General features: G+C 48.4%; 1 protein-coding gene across 2 annotated transcripts in view; it reads right to left on the bottom strand.

Annotated features, from left to right (window-relative positions):
• Positions 1 to 2,116: 2,116 nt before the first annotated feature.
• The window catches only part of NTF3 (neurotrophin 3), a 67,985-nt gene continuing 49,964 nt past the window's right edge, over positions 2,117 to 20,137 (bottom strand). For both annotated transcript variants that reach the window (XM_047868652.1, XM_047868653.1), the window contains exon 2: positions 2,117 to 3,230. In XM_047868652.1, the coding sequence (XP_047724608.1) occupies positions 2,436 to 3,230 (795 nt within the window). In that variant the 3' untranslated portion in view covers positions 2,117 to 2,435. The remainder of the gene's footprint in view (positions 3,231 to 20,137) is intronic.

The following is a 20,137-nucleotide window of genomic DNA, read 5'->3' as shown; positions in this document are numbered from 1 at the left end:
TCCACCCTGGGCCCACAAGCCCAACATGTTGACTTTGGCAGCACTTGAATGCCCTCTTGTGCCAAAAAAGTTACTGGAACCAGGTAATGCTTCATTACTCTGCCACCCAGCACACGGGAGGCAGAGCCATTCCAATGGCCTGAAGGCTGGAGTCCTTTCTGGAAGGTTTTCATCTCATCCTCAGGCTCACTCTCTCGCCAGAGCTGCCTTTAGCCCAGAAGCACACTGCTTCAGACTTGCTCTCGACGTGCAGGCAAACTCCTTCCACTAGGGATCTATTGTTTAGGGATGGTGCTTTCCCAGACTGGGGTCTCTGTCACCCAAGCCCACCTCTCCAGGTGGCCAGGCCCTCTAGACAGGTTCTACACCGACTTGGAATAGCAGTTCTAGAAAAGTACCATTAGTTCCAGCCTGAGAACTGGGTTTGGCTCAATCATAAGACAGCCACTACTCTCAACTGGTCGGTTGTGTTCTTCCTCATGAAGCAGGAGCTACAAAAGGTTTCCACGCAGGCAACTAAGCTCTCCTTTTCCCTAGGGCTGTAATGTTCATTCTGAAATGCAAAGTGTTGCACAGAAGGCAGGGGCCAAGGAGGCTTAGAGAAGAGGAAACAAGACTGTGTCCTCATTCAAGCTTGGATTTACCTCTTCACTCTGCCACCTGCTTGCTCAATGACTGTGGGCAAGTTAAACCCTCAAGTCTCAGTGTCCTCATCTGTAAACTGGAGGTTGTAATGCCTACCTCAAAGGGCTTGTGACAATGAAGGGTGGCAGTGTTTGCAAGTGCTTAGCAGAAGGTGGGCACAAGGCAAATTCCTCATGTCCTGCCTTCATATTTTAGGCATCCAGAATCAAGTGTAGTATAATGATGCTCTTAACCAAAGCCACTGCAATTTGTTGAATCTGTTTCAAGAGGCTCATGCCACATAAAGAACATATATTTTATTAGGCATGTGTTAGAGAAATCTTGGGGCCTGGGCTACTCTAGACAGAGTACACGCAGGCCCTGAAGGCAGGGCAATGGAGGAAAGGCACAGGACTGGGCTCCAGAGCAGGAGAGTGGGTATTTGTGCCTCAGACAAGATGGGAGATGAGAGTCCTTGGGCTCTAGCACCAAGGGGAAGGTCTGCTTCCCAGTGGGGAAGGGCTTGGGAGAACGACCTGGGGGAGCTCCTTAGGCTTGCCTTTGCGAACTGGTGTGGCTATCACCATGGCAATCTCTTTGGGACTCAGTAGCACCTTCCTTCCATCTCAGAATGATGAATCCACCAAAAATGTTACAGAGGGATACAAGAGCTAAGAAAGAAGAGGAAGGGAAGGAAGATGGAACTATGTCGAATGCCTACCCTATGCTAGGAAGTCTAGTCTATAGTGGTTATTTAGCTGACCCTTCATGATAACCCTGTGAGTTGGCAAGAATCCCCATGTGGGGACCTTCTGACCCTAGGGAACAGAGGCTCGAAGAGGCTTCAAAGCCATGCCCCCAGTCACAAGGAAGTGAAAACCTAGGATTTGAACACAGGTCTGACTCCAAAGTGCAACCATCTTCTAATTCCTCATGCAGCTCTGGGAGGGGCCCCGATAGGAGTGGGGAGGCCATGTGCTCAGAGGATCTCTGATGAGGAAGGAAGTTTGCTGCCATGTGTAGATTATCCATGATCCACTTCAGCTTGCTTTTGGGTAACCGTACAATTATTCTGTTACAAACAGTTAAAACATTTTTTCCTATATGCCTAAAAGGATGAAAACCACTTACAGAAAGCAAAACAAAAGGCAAAGCCAAAAACCAAAAAGGAATCCAACCCTTAACCCCAAACCCCAAAACAACAAATGTGCTGAAAAGAAACTTCCAAAACTAAAATTGCCAGGTTTGTTATTATTGTTCCGGGGCCGTAATGTTGGAGCAGATCATGATTTTAATTGGCAAAAGTGACAAAAGAGAGAGGAGAGAGCAAGTCCTTGATGGTGAACTTGCTGGCCAGAAGTAAGTGTGGAGCTCAAAGCTACCGGGTATCATTTCAACGGACGTGGTAACAGTGCATTTAATGAACTAATCAAACATGAAGTATACCAGAAGGGGGGACATCACTGCGTCTACACACAACTCTGACAGCATCTGATTTTAACAAGTTTACTAAAACGACAGTCATGGCCTTGACAATACTGAATGCAGAATACTGGTGTACACAGATTTTACAGAGGGGCAGAACGGCTCCTGAGAGCCGGGTCACAAAATAAGGTTTAACAGATGGGAGAGGCCTGAGGGAAGGCAAGCACACTGATTTTATTGAGAAAAAAGCTTATATACTGTAGGGTTGCTGAAGTTTAATAAATAAAGGTCAACTTATAATATATAAAAACAATATAAACATTTATATGCTACATGCATATCATATAATTTAAAGTAATAATTTATATATGGGGAGAGATGCCAATTTATGTTCTTCCAATTTTTCTCGACAAGGCACACACACAGGAGGTGTCTATCCGTATCCATCGCCAGCCTACAAGTTTATTGTTTTCTGACGTCAGTGCGCGGACGTAGGTTTGGGACGTTTTGCACTGAGAGTTCCAGTGTTTATCGTCAATCCCCCTGCAACCGTTTTTGACAGGCCTGGCTTCTTTACATCTCGTCTCATAAAAATATTGTTTGACGGGAGAGTTGCCGGTTTTGATCTCCCCCAGCACCGTGACCTGGTGTCCCCGAATGTCGATGGCCGAGGACTTGTCGGTTACCCACAGGCTCTCGCTGTCGCATACCGAGTACTCACCTCGGTGACTCTTGTGCTCTGCGTACCTCTTCCTCCGCGACGTTCTGTTGGCCGCCACGGGGTTGCCCACGTAATCCTCCATGAGATACAAGGGAGGGGGCTCCAAGGGGGTGCTGTCACTCAGCAGGACCCGGGGCGAGCTGTAGCGTCTCTGTTGCCGCAGGAGTTCTGTGTCCATTGCAGTCACTGGCTGGAACTCCGACTTGGTGGGCTCTCCCTGCTCCGGCTTTCGGGGGGCTTCTGCTTTGGGCAGGGTGCTCTGGTAGTTTTCCTTAACGTCCACCATCTGCTTGGAGAGCTTGTTTTTCAAAATATCTGCCTGGATCAGCTTAATAATCAGGGAATTTAGTGAGTCTTCAGGCAAACTCCTTTGATCCATGTTGTTACCTTGGATGCCACGGAGATACGCGAGAAATATCACATAAAACAAGATGGACATCACCTTGTTCACCTGTAAGATCTGAAAAGGAAACGCAGGTATTAGTAGCAGGCTGTGGCAGCTGAATCCATGTCATTCTGGGTTGAGTAACCCTGTGAGAGAGCAAGCAAGAGCAGGGTGTCACCTTCCAGAGTCCTCTCTGATGTCAGGGACCAGGGCTGTCAATTTCTCTCCTTGGGAAATACCGTCTCAATAGGAGTCCTCTGAATCTTTAAAGTACCTTTTTCTCTTAGACCTCTCAGATCTTCCCTCCAGCATTGTGGCTGTGTGATAGGGAAAGAAGTGTGTGTGTGTGTGTGTGTGTGTGTGTGTGTGTGTTGTGCAGGTGAGAGACAGAGAGGGCAAAATAACTTTTTTTAAACCAAATACACGAGTGGTGAGATCTACAGTACACAAGAGTCAGGGCTCTCCCCAGGACCCATGTTCCTAGGAGCCTCAAAGGCAGAGGGAGGATGAGGTGAGCACTTTGGACTTCTGTCTCTGCTCTCAGAAATCCCCGACGGCATCTGCGTTTGATGTGTGCTCTATCTGCAGCCGTCTCTTCTGTGTGGACGACGTCCTGCTACTTCTTTAAACATCACTTGAGGGGTGCCTGGGTGGCTCAGTTGGTTGAGTGTCTGACTTCAGCTCAGGTCATAATCTCACCATTCGTGGGTTCGAGCCCCGCATCGGGCTCTGTGCTGACAGCTCGGAGCCTGAAGCCTGCTTTGGATTCTATGTCTCCCTCTCTCTCTGCTCCTCCCCCATTCACGTTCTGTCTCTCTCTCTCTCAAAATAATAAATAAACATTAAAAAAAAATTTTAAGTATCACTTGAGCCTGAAAAGACCAGAGTCCAATGTACCTTGGCAAATTATGAAGAAATTGAATCTAAAAATTATAAAGGTGTGTTTACATTCTTTTAGCAACAGGAGCAGACTTGCAATTGTCTCAAGGAACAGAGCTCTACTGCCCTCCCCCACACCTGATGAAGCTTCTGGGTCTCTCAAAGAAATACCTGAGGATGGGGTCAGGTCAGCTGCCTGCATGATGTAGCCTCAGAGATGGGCTCCTCCCTCGCCAGGCCATGTCTGGTGGACCTGTTCTCTTGACCTTGTAATGAACTTGTGGGCTGCTCCCCACTCTGTGAGAAGGCCTAGCCAAGCTCTCCAGTGGACATGCTTCACCAGGGTGCCCAACTGCTTCACAGAGAACCCCCCTCCCCGCAAACCCTTCACAAAGGGGAGGTCCTGCCAGAGCGCTGCTTGTAGGAGATGGAGACAGAGCAACAACCAGCTCAAGTTAATGGGCTGGACTTGCCCTGAACAGCAAGATTCCCTGTGGATTCACTTTTGTTTGTTTGTTTGGCCTTTTAAGTTTCTAGTACAAAATGTTTCCTTTGGTGGCTGTGTCTTAATTTTGCTATCTCCTTGTTGAAGTGGCATTTTAATCCATCCACACTCTCCTTCCGTTGCCACAGCAGAACCGCTAGACGTGGTTTCTGTCGGGTCCTTACGGAATTATAGGGCTGGCCTCAAGATACCTTTCTGGCTGGTTCTCTCTCACTAGAGCAAAGCCCAGCTTTTCCGAAGGTTGGTGCTGCAAGGAGGCGCTTCAGGTGGGGAGGGCTGGCTACAGGAGTGATCTCCACCTGTACTCTGTGATCCACAGCACTGCCCTGAGGTTTCCATCCCTTAGTTACCATCACTACCACCTCACTGGCCTCCAGGGCTTCGCAGTTTCCTCTTTAAGGCTCTAAGCATGGAAAATAAAAAACCTTCCCTCGGTTCACCTTTGGTATTTGCAGAAAGACTTTACTAAATCCAGGGGGAAAATAGAAGGGAAATAAACAAGAGCGGCACAAGAAACAGAAGCAGCCCTGCTTACCAAGTACCCATGCCTGAGCTTGCCCACGCTAACTAGCTCCCGGGACTTCCAGACGCAGCCTCTTTCCCGTCTTGTCTGAAGCACTGCTCTCTCGTTCCCAAAGGCCAACAACGCTGCAAGCACTTCGCTCCAACTTCCTCCTCCTGGCCTTTGGCCCACCTCTTTGATAAGGGGACCATCTTCTTTCCATGGGAACCACTCTTTTGGGACAAATGACTCCTTCAAGGTCAAAGCCAAAAGAAGGATTCTAGCTTTGCTGCCCACCCCTAGAGACTGTCCCAGGAATTGTATTATCCTAGGAAAGTGGTTCCCACAGGATAACTGCTCTCCCTCCCACTCTGCGTATCATTGACATTTCCTTCAATACTGCAGGCTTGACAAATTGAAACTTGAGCCCAGAATGAATGGCATACGTGTAGCTAGAATTGCACGCTCATTCCCCACCCCCAAAATGGAATACAGCTGCAATAAAATAATTGGGGACTAAGAGTCTATCAAAAAACAATTTATGAAATCCTCTCAAGGCCCAGCCACTGTAAGCTAAGAATACATAGGATACCTGCTCGTGGGGAAATAGATCAAGTAGGGTCAGTGAGAGAGATCCTAGGGACAAGGAGAGTAGATGTGTAGATTAGCAAGGTAATTTACAAGGGGGAACGGACAGGAAGCAAAGTGGATGGTGCCAGTGGATGACCTTGAGATACAAAAGGAAGAATCTTTATGGGGCTTGAACACGGAAACAAAAGGTTGTAGGAGTAGAAGAGAGATATAAAGCAAGCATTTAATCCAAGTCCTGCATTTTATAGATGAGGAAAACTTAACTGCAGTTGAAAGAGGAAGAGAAATGCACAGGGTAGAGGGATCCCCTGCACTCCTGGCCAGGTGGCCCTTTTGGTCAGATTACAGCTGGGCTCACGCTCCCAGGACCCAGCCTTGTTTGCTCTTCCAAAAGCTGCCAGGACAAGTTAGGAGCCGTGTGCACGTGTCGTTCCTCTCCCCTGGCACACATTCATCACCTCTCCTGTTGAAGTTATTCTCATTCTTCAGTGCCCAGTTGGAAAGCTAACTTCTCCACAAGCCTCACTCCCCCGCCCCAAAGTAGTAACCACCACTTTCTTTGCAATCTCTCCGTGTGTTTTCCAATTGGCTGTGGTACAAGGTATCACAGGCCTCAGGGCACTCCGTGCTTTCCTCACAAGATTCCCTCTCTTCCAAGGCCAGGAGCCCTTTCCTGTCTGTGCCTCTCCCCTGCAACCTCTCCATGGTGATTACGAGGTGGAGGTTTGGGTGCAGTGAGCCAGGAACGGAAGTGAGGGTGGCTGAAGTCAGGACAGCTACCTAAATTGCAAAGCCTTGTGTGAAAATAATGGTGGCAGGATGTGTGACTGTATGTGAGCAAACCCTCCCAGCCCTCAGGTGTGTGCTCCATGGTCCCACCAGACTTCACATATAAAACACAGATTTGAAGATAAAATTCTTAAGAACTTCAAAATGGTAACCATAGAGCATTAAACCGTGAGTGTGGGGTCCCCTTCTTGAGTGCAGACCTTGTGCTATGGCACTTGCTGCACACCCAAAAAGCCAGCCCTGGCTGCAGAGATTGTTTGAAGGTAAGAGTAGCCATCCATTTTTGGTCAGGAGGGACAGGCAGAGCCCAGTCCACCAAGGACTGCATGGGAGGGTGTCCTCCTGTTCAGAGCTGTGGACGAGGGCTATAACGTCAGCTGCAATCTGGCTGGGAGAGCCTGGGGTTGTGCAGAGTGAAAAGGCCCTCATGACTACCTGTTTTCCTTCCCTGGGCAGTGACAACCAAGGAAAGTGGGAATTAAATGGGGGCAATGGGAGAAGTCAGGATCATCAGGAAGGAATATTTTATCACTGATATGGCTAAAAATCACCAAAGCATGCTGACCATAAAAAGCAGACTGACTTTTAGTTGATCTTATTACTATTTTTAGGTTCTCTCCTGACAATACTCACTGCTGTACCTGGGTGGACCTGCTCCTACCACCCCTACCTTGTTTGGCATTGCCTCTGGGAGCCCAGGGCATGGGGGAGGGGGTTAGAACACAGGTCTCCTGACTCTTTCAGACAACTCTGGCTCTCTCTCAAGTCCCAAGCACAGAAACTCAGCACAGAAAAATCAGGCCATCATGGGTGGGGGTGGGGGTGAGACAAAAAAAAAAAATTGCTAATATAACAAAGCTTCCAAATGCCTCTTAGCATCAGTCCTACCTCTTTCTGGAGCTCCACTGTTTCTTACCATCAAATCCAAAATCTTATGATGATACCTGGGAATACGCAGTGGGCGGAAATCATCTGCAGGCTGGTCAGTGTTTCTAAGGCACTTGCAAGGCTGCATTAAAAACCCAGCAGGAGGGGCGCCTGGGTGGCTCAGTCGGTTAAGCGTTTGACTTCGGCTCAGGTCACGATCTCGCGGTCCGCGAGTTCGAGCCCCGCGTCGGGCTCTGGGCTGATGGCTCAGAGCCTGGAGCTTGCTTCCGATTCTGTGTCTCCCTCTCTCTCTGCCCCTCCCCCGTTCATGCTGTGTCTCTCTCTGTCTCAAAAATAAATAAACGTTAAAAAAAATTAACAACAACAAAAAAAAACCCAGCAGGGTGGGGCACCTGGGTGGCTCAGTCAGTCAAGCATCCGACTTTGGCTCAGGTCATGATCTCACGGTCCATGAGTTCAAGCCCCATGTCAGGCTCTGTGCTGTCAGCCTGTGCTCCAGCCTGTGTCTGGAGCCTGCTTCAGATTCTGTGTCTCCCTCTCTCTCTGTCCCTCCCCTGCTCATGCTCTGTCTCTCTCTCCCTCTCAAAAAATAAACATTAAAAAAAGATTTAAAAAACCCAGCAGGGTGCCTGTGGCCTCCACCTTGATAATCTGCTTGTAGATTTTCTGTAGAGGGCAAGTCTAAGAATGGTGCTAATAGAACTCTCTAAAACACAGATGTTTGAAGGAAACTGAGGCGTGGCGTGGGGTGGAGGGCGTCTTCTAAGGTTCGATGCCTCAGTTAACAGTAAAGAGTGACAGAGGACACCTGGTTCCTAAGCTCGATAAAGATCATGTGGCTCGTGCATAGTCAACATTATTGTGAGAGGTACATAATGAAATCTGTATGAAAGCACTGAGCACAGTATCTGGCATGTTGCGGTACACTGGAAATGTTATTGGGACATGAACTTGCATTATCTGTGGCAGCAGAGTCACTGCATGCCTGTCCTCGAGGCACATATACAAGGTACCGAGCAGCTGGAGTCAGGAATTCCTTTTCCACAGACAACCCACAGCAATTTGCACCAACACAGAGCTCTCTCCCAAATGCCACCACTAGCAAGTGCTTGGATCTCAGACCAGCCACACTCGTGGTGGGAGAAGAAAAGATTATTGCGAGTTGGAAGCACACGATAGGAAAATCACAAAAGCAAACAGGTACGGGAGGCTGGGAAGTGGTGTTTCTGAATAAGCCAGGGGCAAGAAGGGCCTGAATCTGAGCTCTGGCTCCTTCTGGTCACCAGAGCCAGCATTTTCCACCCCATCTTCTGGGGTGGGCTTTCCCCAGAAGACGAGTTCTCTGGAGTGGGGAGTGAGAAAAGGAAGGCAGCGCCAGCTTGACCCAGGCATGGCACGTCAGTGAATTTTTCAATTTAGGAGGATCTCTATGCTCCTTCTCTTTCGGTCAAGTATCCAAGTATCCTAGTGTGTTATCATCATCCGTATGTTCCTCTTGGTGAAGGGCCCATGTCCCCTTCATGTACACATGCCTGCTGCCTAGCACAGGGCTGGACCACTGCAGAGTCCCCATGTCTCCTTAGTGAATGAATGCCTACCACGATCAAGACCTGCCCAACACACTGCTCAGTGGCCTGAGATCCTGTATGGGCTTCTGCCAAGCCTGGTCTGGAAGCCACTCAACTCGGCCTTCTTTTCCCAAAGAAAATACAAGGCCTGGCTCTGAAGTAGGCCATGGTCCCCAGGCTCTTCTTGGCTATAATTGGAAAAAGACCTGTTAAAGACCTCAGTAAAACCCCCTTCCTACACTCTCCCCAGTGCCCATTTCCCCTGCTCAGAGTTTTCCAAGATCCTGACCAACTAGCAGATGCTATTTTCCTCACTTAGAAATGCTTTCCCACATATGGTGTTTTCTCAGTCCCCGGAGCAACATTCCTACAAGGTTTCACCATCCCTCAAAATACTCAAAAGAGAGCAATTTCTGATTCCTCCTTTCTGGCTCAGTTTACAACACACACAGAGGGTTTTTGGGCAAAGCAGCACAAATGGAAAAGAGAGCTGGGTAGAGAGCCAGGGTGGGACAGGACCTGAGCCCACAGCCACTCATGTCTGTCACACACAAACACCTGGGGGGGCTCTCCTTTGAGCTCCAATTTCCCTCTCCAGGACTAGCTTCCCAGCACCTGCGCCTCCCCCTGAGCCAGCACCTAGAGACCTTGCTTGCTGCACACGTGTGGAGTACATTGTTAGCCTGGATGGAATGGGAGCATCAGGAACAAAAATGCTACGTGCCAGGGGCCGACATACATTAAATCTTTAATCTCAGTAACAGCTCCTCTGAGGTATGGACGAACGTTCCCCATTTCAAATGGGGGAGACTGAGGCACAAGACGGTGAGTAACCAGCTAATAAGCGGCAGAGCCAGGATTTGATCACAGTCTGGCTCTGGAATCGATGCTCTCAAAGATTACGCCATGTGGTCCGTCCGGCCCAGGCCTCAAACATTCCAGAGAGTTTATTTCCAGAGGAAGTTCAAGGTCCACGGCTGGGCAGAGTTTCCAGGTGTTTGAGGACACTGTTCCTATTTCTCCCTCCCCATATTCGCCATGAAAGTGTTCACCATGAAAGTAAGCAAACTCTGTCCTGCTGGGGCCTGATGCCTTCCAAGGTCAGTCCCTCTGAGGGTCACCCGTCTCTGCAGAGGCCACGTGCTATAGTGGACAGGGCACCAAACATACCATCTCAAGTTCTGGCTTTGGTGCCAGCACTGGAAACCAGGATGACTTACAAACAAGGCATAGAGGCTATGTTCTAGCTGTTCTCCGGGAGGAGGCATGAGATCAAATGTGGAGGCACTTTTTAATTTGCCAAGTTTTTAATATGCAAATTCAAGAGATTTCATTATTTCTGGTACAGCCACATCCTCTGGAGGCAAATGCATTTCTCTGGCTGGGTTAACAAGGACACTGTCCAGCTGTATCCAAAAGGGTTTAATTCTTTGGAGAATTTCTGAAGCTATGACATGGTCTCTAATACTAAGGGCTCAAAAGACTCCATCCTGCCAGATAACCCTAATATCTTGTTCAGGGACTGGAAAGGGGGAGAGGTGGGAAAGCGATAGATTTAAAGTAGAATGACAAAAGGGAAAGGAATGTGGTGGAAATATTAAACTAAGGCCATATAAAAGACTGGCGGAGCTTGCTCCCCATATCTTAATTACAAAATTAATTCAAATTGGCTTTGTTCTGAACCCAGGTCCTGGGGCCTAAAAATTAGTCAGTGGGGCCACATGAAGATGTTCTGACCCATGACAAGGCTTGTTGCTGGAAGAGAGAGAAAGAAAGAGAGAGAGAGAGGGAGAGAGGGAGAAAGGAAGAGGGAGAGGGAGCGAGGGAGAGAGGGAGAGGGAGAGAGAGAGAGAGAGATATCCTGGTGGAACCTCTGCTGGGGATTGGTCTGGTTTTGGTTAATCTCTTTATTAATGATCCGGAAGCAGGAGAGAGGAAAAAGTGGCAGATTAATTAAAATGCACAGATGACGCTCAAAGGGAAGGTGCTGCAAACAGCGGTGAGGACAGACCAATTATTCCCCAGCACCCATGGGGGTTGGCAACCTGGAAATAGCATGATGAGATTCAAACTGGAAACACGTAGGTTAACTCACTGGGGGCAAGATGAATCCAAAACCAACAAGGGAGGGAAATGTTTGTAAAGGGATGAAGGGAAGGAGTGACTTGGAATGGCTACAAGGAGCAAATGAGAAATGAACTCACATGACCAGGGCTGTGTGGGTTTCCACAGCACCGTCTTCTCCTATAGCCCTATGTTCTTTTCTAAATCTCGCCTCATACATTCTGAGCTCGCCTCTGCAGTGGCAGCAACTCTTCCGTTCCCTGTCTCATGAAGCATAAAGAATACATAAATTGAGCCTTAAAGAGGGCAAGAAATGGAGCCAAGATCAGAGAGCAAGTGTATGGCTGTTCACAAAAGGTGCTGATGAGTATGCTCTGGCTTCCCCCAAACCAGAAGTGATCAGGGACCCAAGGAAGGAAGACGCACCTCTCCTTGCTTCATCTGAGAGGCCCGGTCCCTAGGCAGACCCACACCTACACAGTCAGAACAGGTGAGAGCAGGGGGAGGGATCTGGATTGCTCTCTTGTTCCTCTTGTTAGAGCTTACTTAAACTCAGGGTTCTGAACTTGCCTGACTTGGACAACACTTGCCCCGAGATCTGGAACAGGACAAGGTCCTCAACTTTCAGGAGATGCTGGCTCCCCAGGGGCAACAAGGCCCACAGTCATCAGGGAAGGCACATCCCAGGACGAAACAAAACAAAATAGAGAACTTCAAAAGTCTACTCACCTCCTTCCGAAAGGAATCTCTGACACTGGTCCCTCTTGGAGGCCAGTAAATGAGCAAGAGAGACTCTTGAACTGACAAGGAGCCCATATTCAAAACCCAAGCCCAATGCCCTGAGATGGAAGTTGAAAGCTGTGAGTTTGCTTTTGCACAGCTGTTGGAAGAGGAATTTGACATTACTCAAAGCATACCTCTCCTGTGGCCCCAAGGCAGTGAAAGACGGAAGGTACGGCACATGTCAAAACAATGTGCATCAGCAGCTCCAAGAGCAAGGTAGTACAGTTATTCCCCAGGCCAAGGAACCCTCTGGCGTGGCCCCCATCTTGGCAAAGAGATCTGAAAGGAGCCTGGTATGCCAACACAAGCCCCAGGAAATCCAGATTTTCTTTATCCTTTGCATACGACAGACTCTCATTTCATGGCCAAAGGGTGGACAAGGAAGGATCTGCAGAGAAAATCTGAGTCAATCCAGCTACTAGTTATAATGGCATGTGTTTACAAATTTAGTTTTCTTTGTTCTGGACACTAACAATCCCCCACCAGTGTACATAAAAGTGTGCATATATGGGCTCATGTGTGTGGGGGGCATGCTGCAGCCCCCTCAAGATGAGGATGGGGTACCGCCAGGCTATTTCTAAATAACTGTATCATTTAATATTCTAAGACATTTTGGTTTTGCTTTCTGCATCTGGGGAAACTCCATTTTCCAAGTGTAAAAACATGCAAGAGAAGGTTGCTTCAGTTATACAGACGGTTGAGGGTACAGCTGGCATTAAACTCTCAGCATCAGAGAATAATGGTCCAAGTCAACTTTTTGTTTTAGATTTATGCCTTGTGTTTGAATTGGGTTGATGTGTCAAGCATCTGCATTACCTGCAAAGTGCTATAGAGCTGAAAGGTAATATTATTACAAGGTAGGGACTGCTGAGTGATCTTTAATAGTGAAAATAGATGATGACAATGATGATGATAAATTACTTATCTTGTCCACCTGGCCAAGAATGAGTCTCAAAATGGCAGAAAAAGAAGTTGGCTTCATCTTGAGTGCTGGAAGCTAAGGGAAATCCCAAAGCATGACTTCCATTCACACTCCGGATGCCTCTTCCAAACCAAGACCGCAGCTGACTTGGCAATACCCAAACCTTTGTGCATCAACCAGGGCAGCGGCAGCAAGACCGGGATCAACCCAAACCATAATGGTTTGGCCCCATGAGGACTTGGCTGCAGTGTGGTCAGATGGCAGCCTTTCTCCTCCAGGCTTGGCAATAGGGCTCGTGTCAAATATAGCCTATGTCTCCCCCTCAGCCTCTCTGCTGGCCCCACGGCCAACATCCTTTCATGAGAATAAGGGATTGGCAAATAGTCCGTGGCCATCTTTGGTTTGGATCCCCTCTCCAGGAAACTCACGGCTGAAGACTGAGTGCCACGGCTTCTGCCTACTTTCTGGGCACATCTTCCCTCTGCTCACCCTGGCTGCCATCATTCACCTGAACACCCTGGCAGACCAGGAAACCGAGGCAGGAGAGACGTCTATGTGATTTCCTGGACCTCTGCTTGCCCCCTCGTGAAAGGCTACGGGATGTGCACACAGTAAGAAAATCAATCTTCCACCAAAGCTGGAGTGTGCGGTAGGCACTTTGTAAACATTACAACTCCAATCCCAAACAGTCTACTGACTCTCTTTCTGGGCAGCTGGGCGAGACTGAAAACCAACCCAGAGCTTGTCCTCTGAAAGCAATTTTGGCACCAACACTCTGAACCCGAAGCTGTCTTTGATCACAGACACAGTCGTAATAATCGCTTGTAATAACAGCTAGCATTACTGAGCCGCGCCATATGCTAGGGACTTTGTGGGACACTTTACATGGATTATCTCAATTAATCCTCACAGAGACGATTATTATCCCCACTTTTCAGTTGAGGAAACTGAGGCTCAGAAGGATTAAGTCATTTTGTCTGGGATCACATATCAACTGAGAGGCAGAGCCAGGATGCAAACCCCTGTCAGTGTGACCCCATGGGCCTTACTTGTAGCCAGTACTGCATAATGCCTCCCAATTCATTCCAGAGAGTCTAAGGCACCTGCCACTTGCTTGCAGTGAACCAGGCAGTGAATGCCACACTGATATATTAATGCTTCTTTCCTTTTTAGAGAAAGGGACATCCAGGACAGGGCCTCCGGAATGTAAAGAGTACATTTCACAGTCTAAGCTTGGTGTCACCAATTCACAGTGGCTGAAAAATATATCTATGGCATGTGTGGCTAACGGGCTCATTTATACACTCCCTGGCTTCCCAATATGTAAAACACTTCTTCCCTCCTTCCTTATTTGATGGTAAAGAAGACCAAGAACCCAGGGATTTCTTTGGAAAATTGCTGGATTTTCGAAGGTGAGACAGATTCCGATTCTATGGTTTTCTTTGTAGTATATTTGTGGTTGGCAAGCAAAAATAAAATAACGTGGACTCCTGGCACATTTCCTGCTCTGATTCATGAATAAAACCCAACTCTGCCACTCATGAGCTTTGTGGCAACGGGAGAATCATTGCTCGTCTTTGGGTCTGAATTCCTGATGATATTTCTCCACAGGGTGCTGCTGGTATTTGGGCAGGATAGTTATTCATTATTCAGTCTTGTCCCCCACACATGAAGCTCTGGTCCCCATCTACTAAATACCAATCATGTCCCCCAGTCATGGTGACAACTGAAAAAATGTACTCACACTTTCTGAATACCATCTGGGGAGGCTGTATCCCTCCCGGTTAAGAATCACATAACATAATGCTGGTAGACTGAAGCAGTGGTTCTTAACCATTTTTGGATCATTGACCCTTTTTAGAATGTGCTAAAAGCTAAAGCATCTTTCTCCTGAAAAACATGTTCACATAAAAGAACAACTTTTCAGAAAACTTTCAAGGCATTTCAGACTCCCTGAAGTCTAACCCAGAGGTCCACAGACCCTAGGTGAAGAATTATCAAACTAAAGGGTTTTAAAGCTTCTTTTGAGCTGGAATCCTCCATTCTTCTATTATCCTCTGCCAACCCTGAGCCTCATTACTGGCCTCATTTTCTGGTCCTCCTCATTCTATGGAGCCAGCACCAGCATCCTAATCCACTAGGATTCTCATAGCATGGGAAGATTATGGCAGGAAAGTGATCTGCCCCAAAGGGAACAACAAAATTAGTGGAAGAGCCAGAAATAGAACCCAGCTCTCCATGGGGCACCTGGGTGGCTCAGTTGGTTAAGCATCTGACTCTTGGTTTCAGCTAGGGTCATGATCTCACGGTTCGTGGGTTTGAGCTCTACGCTGACAGTGCACAGCCTGCTTGGGATCCTCTGTCTCCCCATCTCTGTCTGCCCCTCCCCCATTCCTCTCTCTTTCTCTCAAAATCAATTAAAAAAAAAACTTAAAAAAATAAAGTTTAAAAAGGATAAAAAAAAGAACCCAGCTCTCCAGAGGACCAGCCATTTGTTACTCATCAGGAACCAGCACAGGACAATATATTTAAGAACACAAGGAGGGGTCCTGTCCACAAGGCTCACTGACAGCAGGACATCCTTGAGGGGGCAGAGGGGTCCCGTGTGAGCCTGACCAGCATGGCACCTTTAACAATACAATGTGGGTGGTCTGAGGTGCTCATAGCCTGACCTAGCCAATGAGGTAGCCCATGGAAGCAGAATCTTTCCCTTCTTCTTCCTTTTACAAATATCTGGGTAGCATCAGCACCATCCTCCATGTGATATTCACATTCCTCAAGGGCTTTAGGATTTCGTGCATTTTCCTTCCCACGTGTGATCCTGTCATTACTCTGCATGACCTCACCTCCATGCTGATGGCTTTTCCATCCCTTTGGTGTCCCTGTTCCTCAATGTCCTTAAGACCAATGCTCTCCATTATGTTTGAAAACTTCATTGTTTCTGGAGAGCCTCTCTGGATTCTAACTGTCATTACGCTTCTCAGGATGCTATTGAGTGTGGCTGCACATTCTCAGAGGAAAACCTGGAGGTCAGAGGACTGCAGGCCAGTCACAGAATCCTGGACGATGGAGACAGTGGAGACACCCTGGAAGCTTGAGAGGGGATGTTTAAGCACAAATAGAGGCTCTCTTGATACATCAGGTATCAAAAATGGTTCAATCTACAAAGAGGGTCTAGCTGGAAAATACACTGGGGCCAGATAACATAGACAAGTATGTTGCTAGTTTAAAACACAGCTGCCCATTTTTGACACTCCTATCTAGAGGTGGTATCTGTGTGCCCTCGTATGTGGGTGGCCTGTGGCTGCTTGACCAATATAGTAAAGCATAAGTAATGTTATATGACTTCCAAGGCTGTAAGAGGCCATGCAGCATCCACCTGTTGCTGGAGCCCTGAGCTACTGCATGAGTCATCTGGCAGGTCGCAAGGCCACCATGCTGGAGAGGCTCCCCTCGATGGTCTTCTGTCTGGCCCCGCCAGGGCACTAGCCTTGCAAGTAAAACTGACCTAAATAATCCAGACCAGCCCATCACCCAAATGAATACCACCAAGCGACCTCTGTTAAGGCCACATGGCACAGAAATATCACCCAGCCCAGCAGTCCCCAAATTCCTGACCCACAAAGTCATGAGAAATGAAAAAATGGCTGCATTTTATGCCACTAAGTTTGAGGTGGTTTGCTACATAGCGAAAATAAGCAAACACCCAGAGCTAGAAAAACTATACAGGATTAAATGTGTCATTTGTTAGTTTCAATGATGACATTTAATGAAATTTGCCTGGAAGCGTCTGAGTAAACTCCTGGAGGACAGATCTAAAATGAATCTCTAGGACCACTGTTGGCATATTGCTGATGACTTGAGGCTGGAATTGTGAACAGGAGCCTTGGAGCCACCGATCACCTGAAGGCATGCTCGAGCCCAGGTGCTGAAATCCCAAAGGGTCTGACTGCAAAGTGCCAAAGCAGGGGAGTGAGGCCACCCTATACTCTTTGAGGCTTCAGGGTGTATGTGTGTGTATGTGTGTGTGCGTGCGTGCACGGGCACATGTGTGTACATGTGTGCCTGTGTGTGTGTGTGTGTGTGTGTGTGTGAAAGACAAAGAGAAGGAGGGAGGAATGGAGAGAGGGAAGGAGGGAGGGACACAGAGACAGAGAGGTAGACAAGGTTTTCCTGAATGGGAGTTTTCGACTGAGTCAAAGGCCGCTAGATGGGTGGCCTTTTTCCTGGCCAGGGAAAAACAGAAGTGGGAATGAACGTCCTCTCCAAAGCCACCACCACTGTAACCCCAGAGGGTGTGTGCACTTAGATCCATGTTAGAAACTGCTCTACCCTGCCACTGTCCCCCAGATATCCTGCACCAGCTTACACTTTCTTCCCACCCACCAGGGAAATGGCGGGCAGGTAGCCACAGACCAGGTACTACAGGAAAGCACGAAGGCAGGAGAGCTCAGGTTCAAAAGGAGCTTCTGGCGATGGTGTGGAGGCCCATAAAATAGGCCATAATCATTCAGGCCACTTGTACCTTGTTCCAAGAATGGGTGGGGGCAATGCCAGCAGCCCTTGGTCTTTAGAGGTGGGGAAGAAGAGGAATTCCAATCAAAGCATGTGCTGTTAGGAAACAGACCAGGCAGCGTGCAAGCGCACATGTGTGTGTGTGTGTGAATGTGTCTGCATGCCTGTGTGAACATCTGTGTTATGTCTGTGTATGTATGCCTGGGTGTATGTATCTGTGAGTGTGTGTGTGTGTGTCCGTGTGTGGTGTGTGCATCTGCTCTGAGTGTATAGTGTGTATGTGTGAATATCTGTGCGTGGGTGTGTAGTGTGTCTACATGTGCATGCCTATGTGAAAACTTGTGTGTTTGTGTGAGTGTGTGGTGTGTACATCTGTGAGTTAAGTGTATGTGCACACTTGGTGTGTGTGTCTATGTGTCTGTGTGAATATCTGTGTGGTGTGTATGTCTGTGTCTGCATGTGAGTGTGTGGTAGGTATGCATGTGTGTGACTGAATATTTGTGTGAGTGTGTGCTTGTGGTGAGTGTCTACGTGTGCTGTGTGTCTCGGTGCTTGTGGGAATGTCTGTGTGTGTGTGGTGCGCACATCTGCGTGGACATCTGTGTGTGAATGTGTATGAATGTGTGTGTGTGTGTGTGTGTGTGCGTTTACGTGTCTGTGTGAAAATCTGTGTGTGGTACATATGTCCATGTGTCTGCATGTGAATGTGTGGTATGTATGTGTGTATCTGACTATGTGACTACTTGTTTAAGTGTGTGCATTGGTGTGTGTCTCTGTGTTTGCGGGAATGTGTGTGAGTGTGTAGTGTGCGTGTCTGTGTGGGTATCTATGAGTGTATCTGCATGTGAGTGTGTGGTGTGTGTAAGTGTGTGTGAATGTGGGGTGTGTGTGTGTGTGTGCGCGTGCACAGTACGCTGGGAGAGCGAAGCCAAGAAGGGGAGAAAACCCAAGGGTTAAGAGGACTCCAAAGACGGGGCCCCCTGCTCCAGCTTCCCATGTAGTCACTGTGAGACCTTGGACAAGCCTTTTTTCCCCACCTTCCAGGCACTGGTCTGCTCTTCTACAGAGTGAAGGGATCAGAACAAATCATCCTAAGATCATTCCACTATCAGGGTGCCCCCCGACAGGGGTCTAAGGCAAGGCTCTGGGCTGACACTCTCTTTCTGGCCCTCGTGGACACAGAGGATCAAGGGGTGGCCCCAGGGGTCTTCCATAACTCTGCGCCCCACCACACACCCACCAGCTCTGCTCATTTAAGGAGTAAGGCACATGGCTCCGGTGGCCTTCTCTGGTCCCTGTGAATTGGAAACATGTAAGGACAGGCAGGGGAGAAGCCCAAGAGATAGAAAGAGAAAAACTCTGGGTCAAGTTTGCATTTCTCATTATTTCTCCAACCCTTCTCAAATTCCTTTTGTTTAGAAACCTCCTTGAGTTTCTGAGGGCTTCCCCCTCCCCCATCCCACCCCTGAAAAACTCTAGGAGCTCCTCCAGCCTGTAACCCTTCCCGATAACACGTTCCATATGTCGGTCACTCTCTGCATGAAACGTCTGCACTCCCTTTTCTGGTCACATCATCCGTGGGCTCCCTGCACTGCCTCTCCCGAGAACAGCCCATCAAGCCCCTCTCAGGCTGGCTATTCAAGAAGCATGGGTTTGGGTCAGGCTGGCGGGCTCTGTGCTTTTCATCCTGGGGCCAGTTCCTGCTTAGGATTCTTGCAGGTTTGCCTCCTGAGCTCCTCTGCCCCAGCCCGCCACGCCCGCCGCCACCGCCAGCTGCAGGGAGACCCTCCTTTAAGCACTGGGGCTAATTGAGCAGTGCTCTGACTGAGCTTGCCACATTATTTGCTTAGAGCGTGCTTTTATAGCAAGGCAACACAGCATTCTATTGTCTTCTTTCCCCAGCCCGGATCCCCCCTCCTCCCGTGGCTAGCCACCATGGTAAATAAAGGCTGAAGAGATTTTTCCAACATAACTTCCAATGCTCCTCATGGGGATACAGGCAGCCCTTCCATCCGTCCTCACATACCCTTACCTCATGCACCCCAACCCCTCACACCAGCCCCCTTGTGACTTTCTGATGCATCTTCTGATTCTTGGGCTTGACTTAAAAAATGGCTTCACACTAGTTTTTGTGGGTTTCCCAAAAGACAGAAAGTAGGTTTCCATAGCTCTGGAGGGGTTGAGTTGGAAGGTCTGAAGACCTCAAACTGGTCAAGGGAGCCTTGGAACTGTGCATAGCTCTTCTTCCTCAAAAGCGTATTTGTACTTAATGGCTTCATCCTTACAGGTGCTCTGGAGAGCAAGTAGAGGCCACCTCGAGACAGGCAGTGAGGCAACCCCTTGACCTAAGAGGTGCAAGCAGGGGCAAGTGGGGGAAACATGAGACCCCAGGGGCTAGAAAGAAGGTTTGGGGCTTTCCAGAACAGACACATGGATCCAAGGCAGACAAACACATCTGAGGACATGGCAGAACCATCAACTCTCTTACAGGAAGGAAGGATGATACACTGAGCACCTGTTATAAGCCAAGGGCTGAATTTAAAACTTCTATCCTACTGTCTTTAGGCTGTTTTGGTCTAGATGGAGTTAGCAAAATTAAAAGAGAGGGTATTTCTATTTTAAAGCTGAGACATTGAGGGCATAGAGGTGGTGAGTGATGGGCTCAAAGTTGTCATGGCTGGAAGTAAAACTATAATCAGAATTCCAGCTCCCTGACTCTTGGTCCTGCACTCTTCCTAAAAGACAACCTTCTCTATTACCAAAGTCTTCAAGAGTCCATAGGGCATACCACATGCCTGTGATCCCCCAGGGAGCAGAGATCCTTCATCTGTCTGTGAACTCTGGGAGAGCCCCTCTAGTACGAAATGCAGACCTCACTTTTCTCTAGGCTCACTGGATCCTGGATGCACCAGCTTATACGAAGTGGGTCATTTCTGAAGCTGGGCCCCCTCTGGCTGCAAGCCGCGAGAGCATCCT

This window comes from Prionailurus viverrinus, chromosome B4, assembly GCF_022837055.1.
Source record: "Prionailurus viverrinus isolate Anna chromosome B4, UM_Priviv_1.0, whole genome shotgun sequence".
NCBI classification, from domain to species: Eukaryota; Metazoa; Chordata; class Mammalia; order Carnivora; family Felidae; genus Prionailurus; species Prionailurus viverrinus.
Note: the sequence above shows the minus strand (reverse complement) of the source record. Positions and strands in the feature narration are given on the sequence as shown.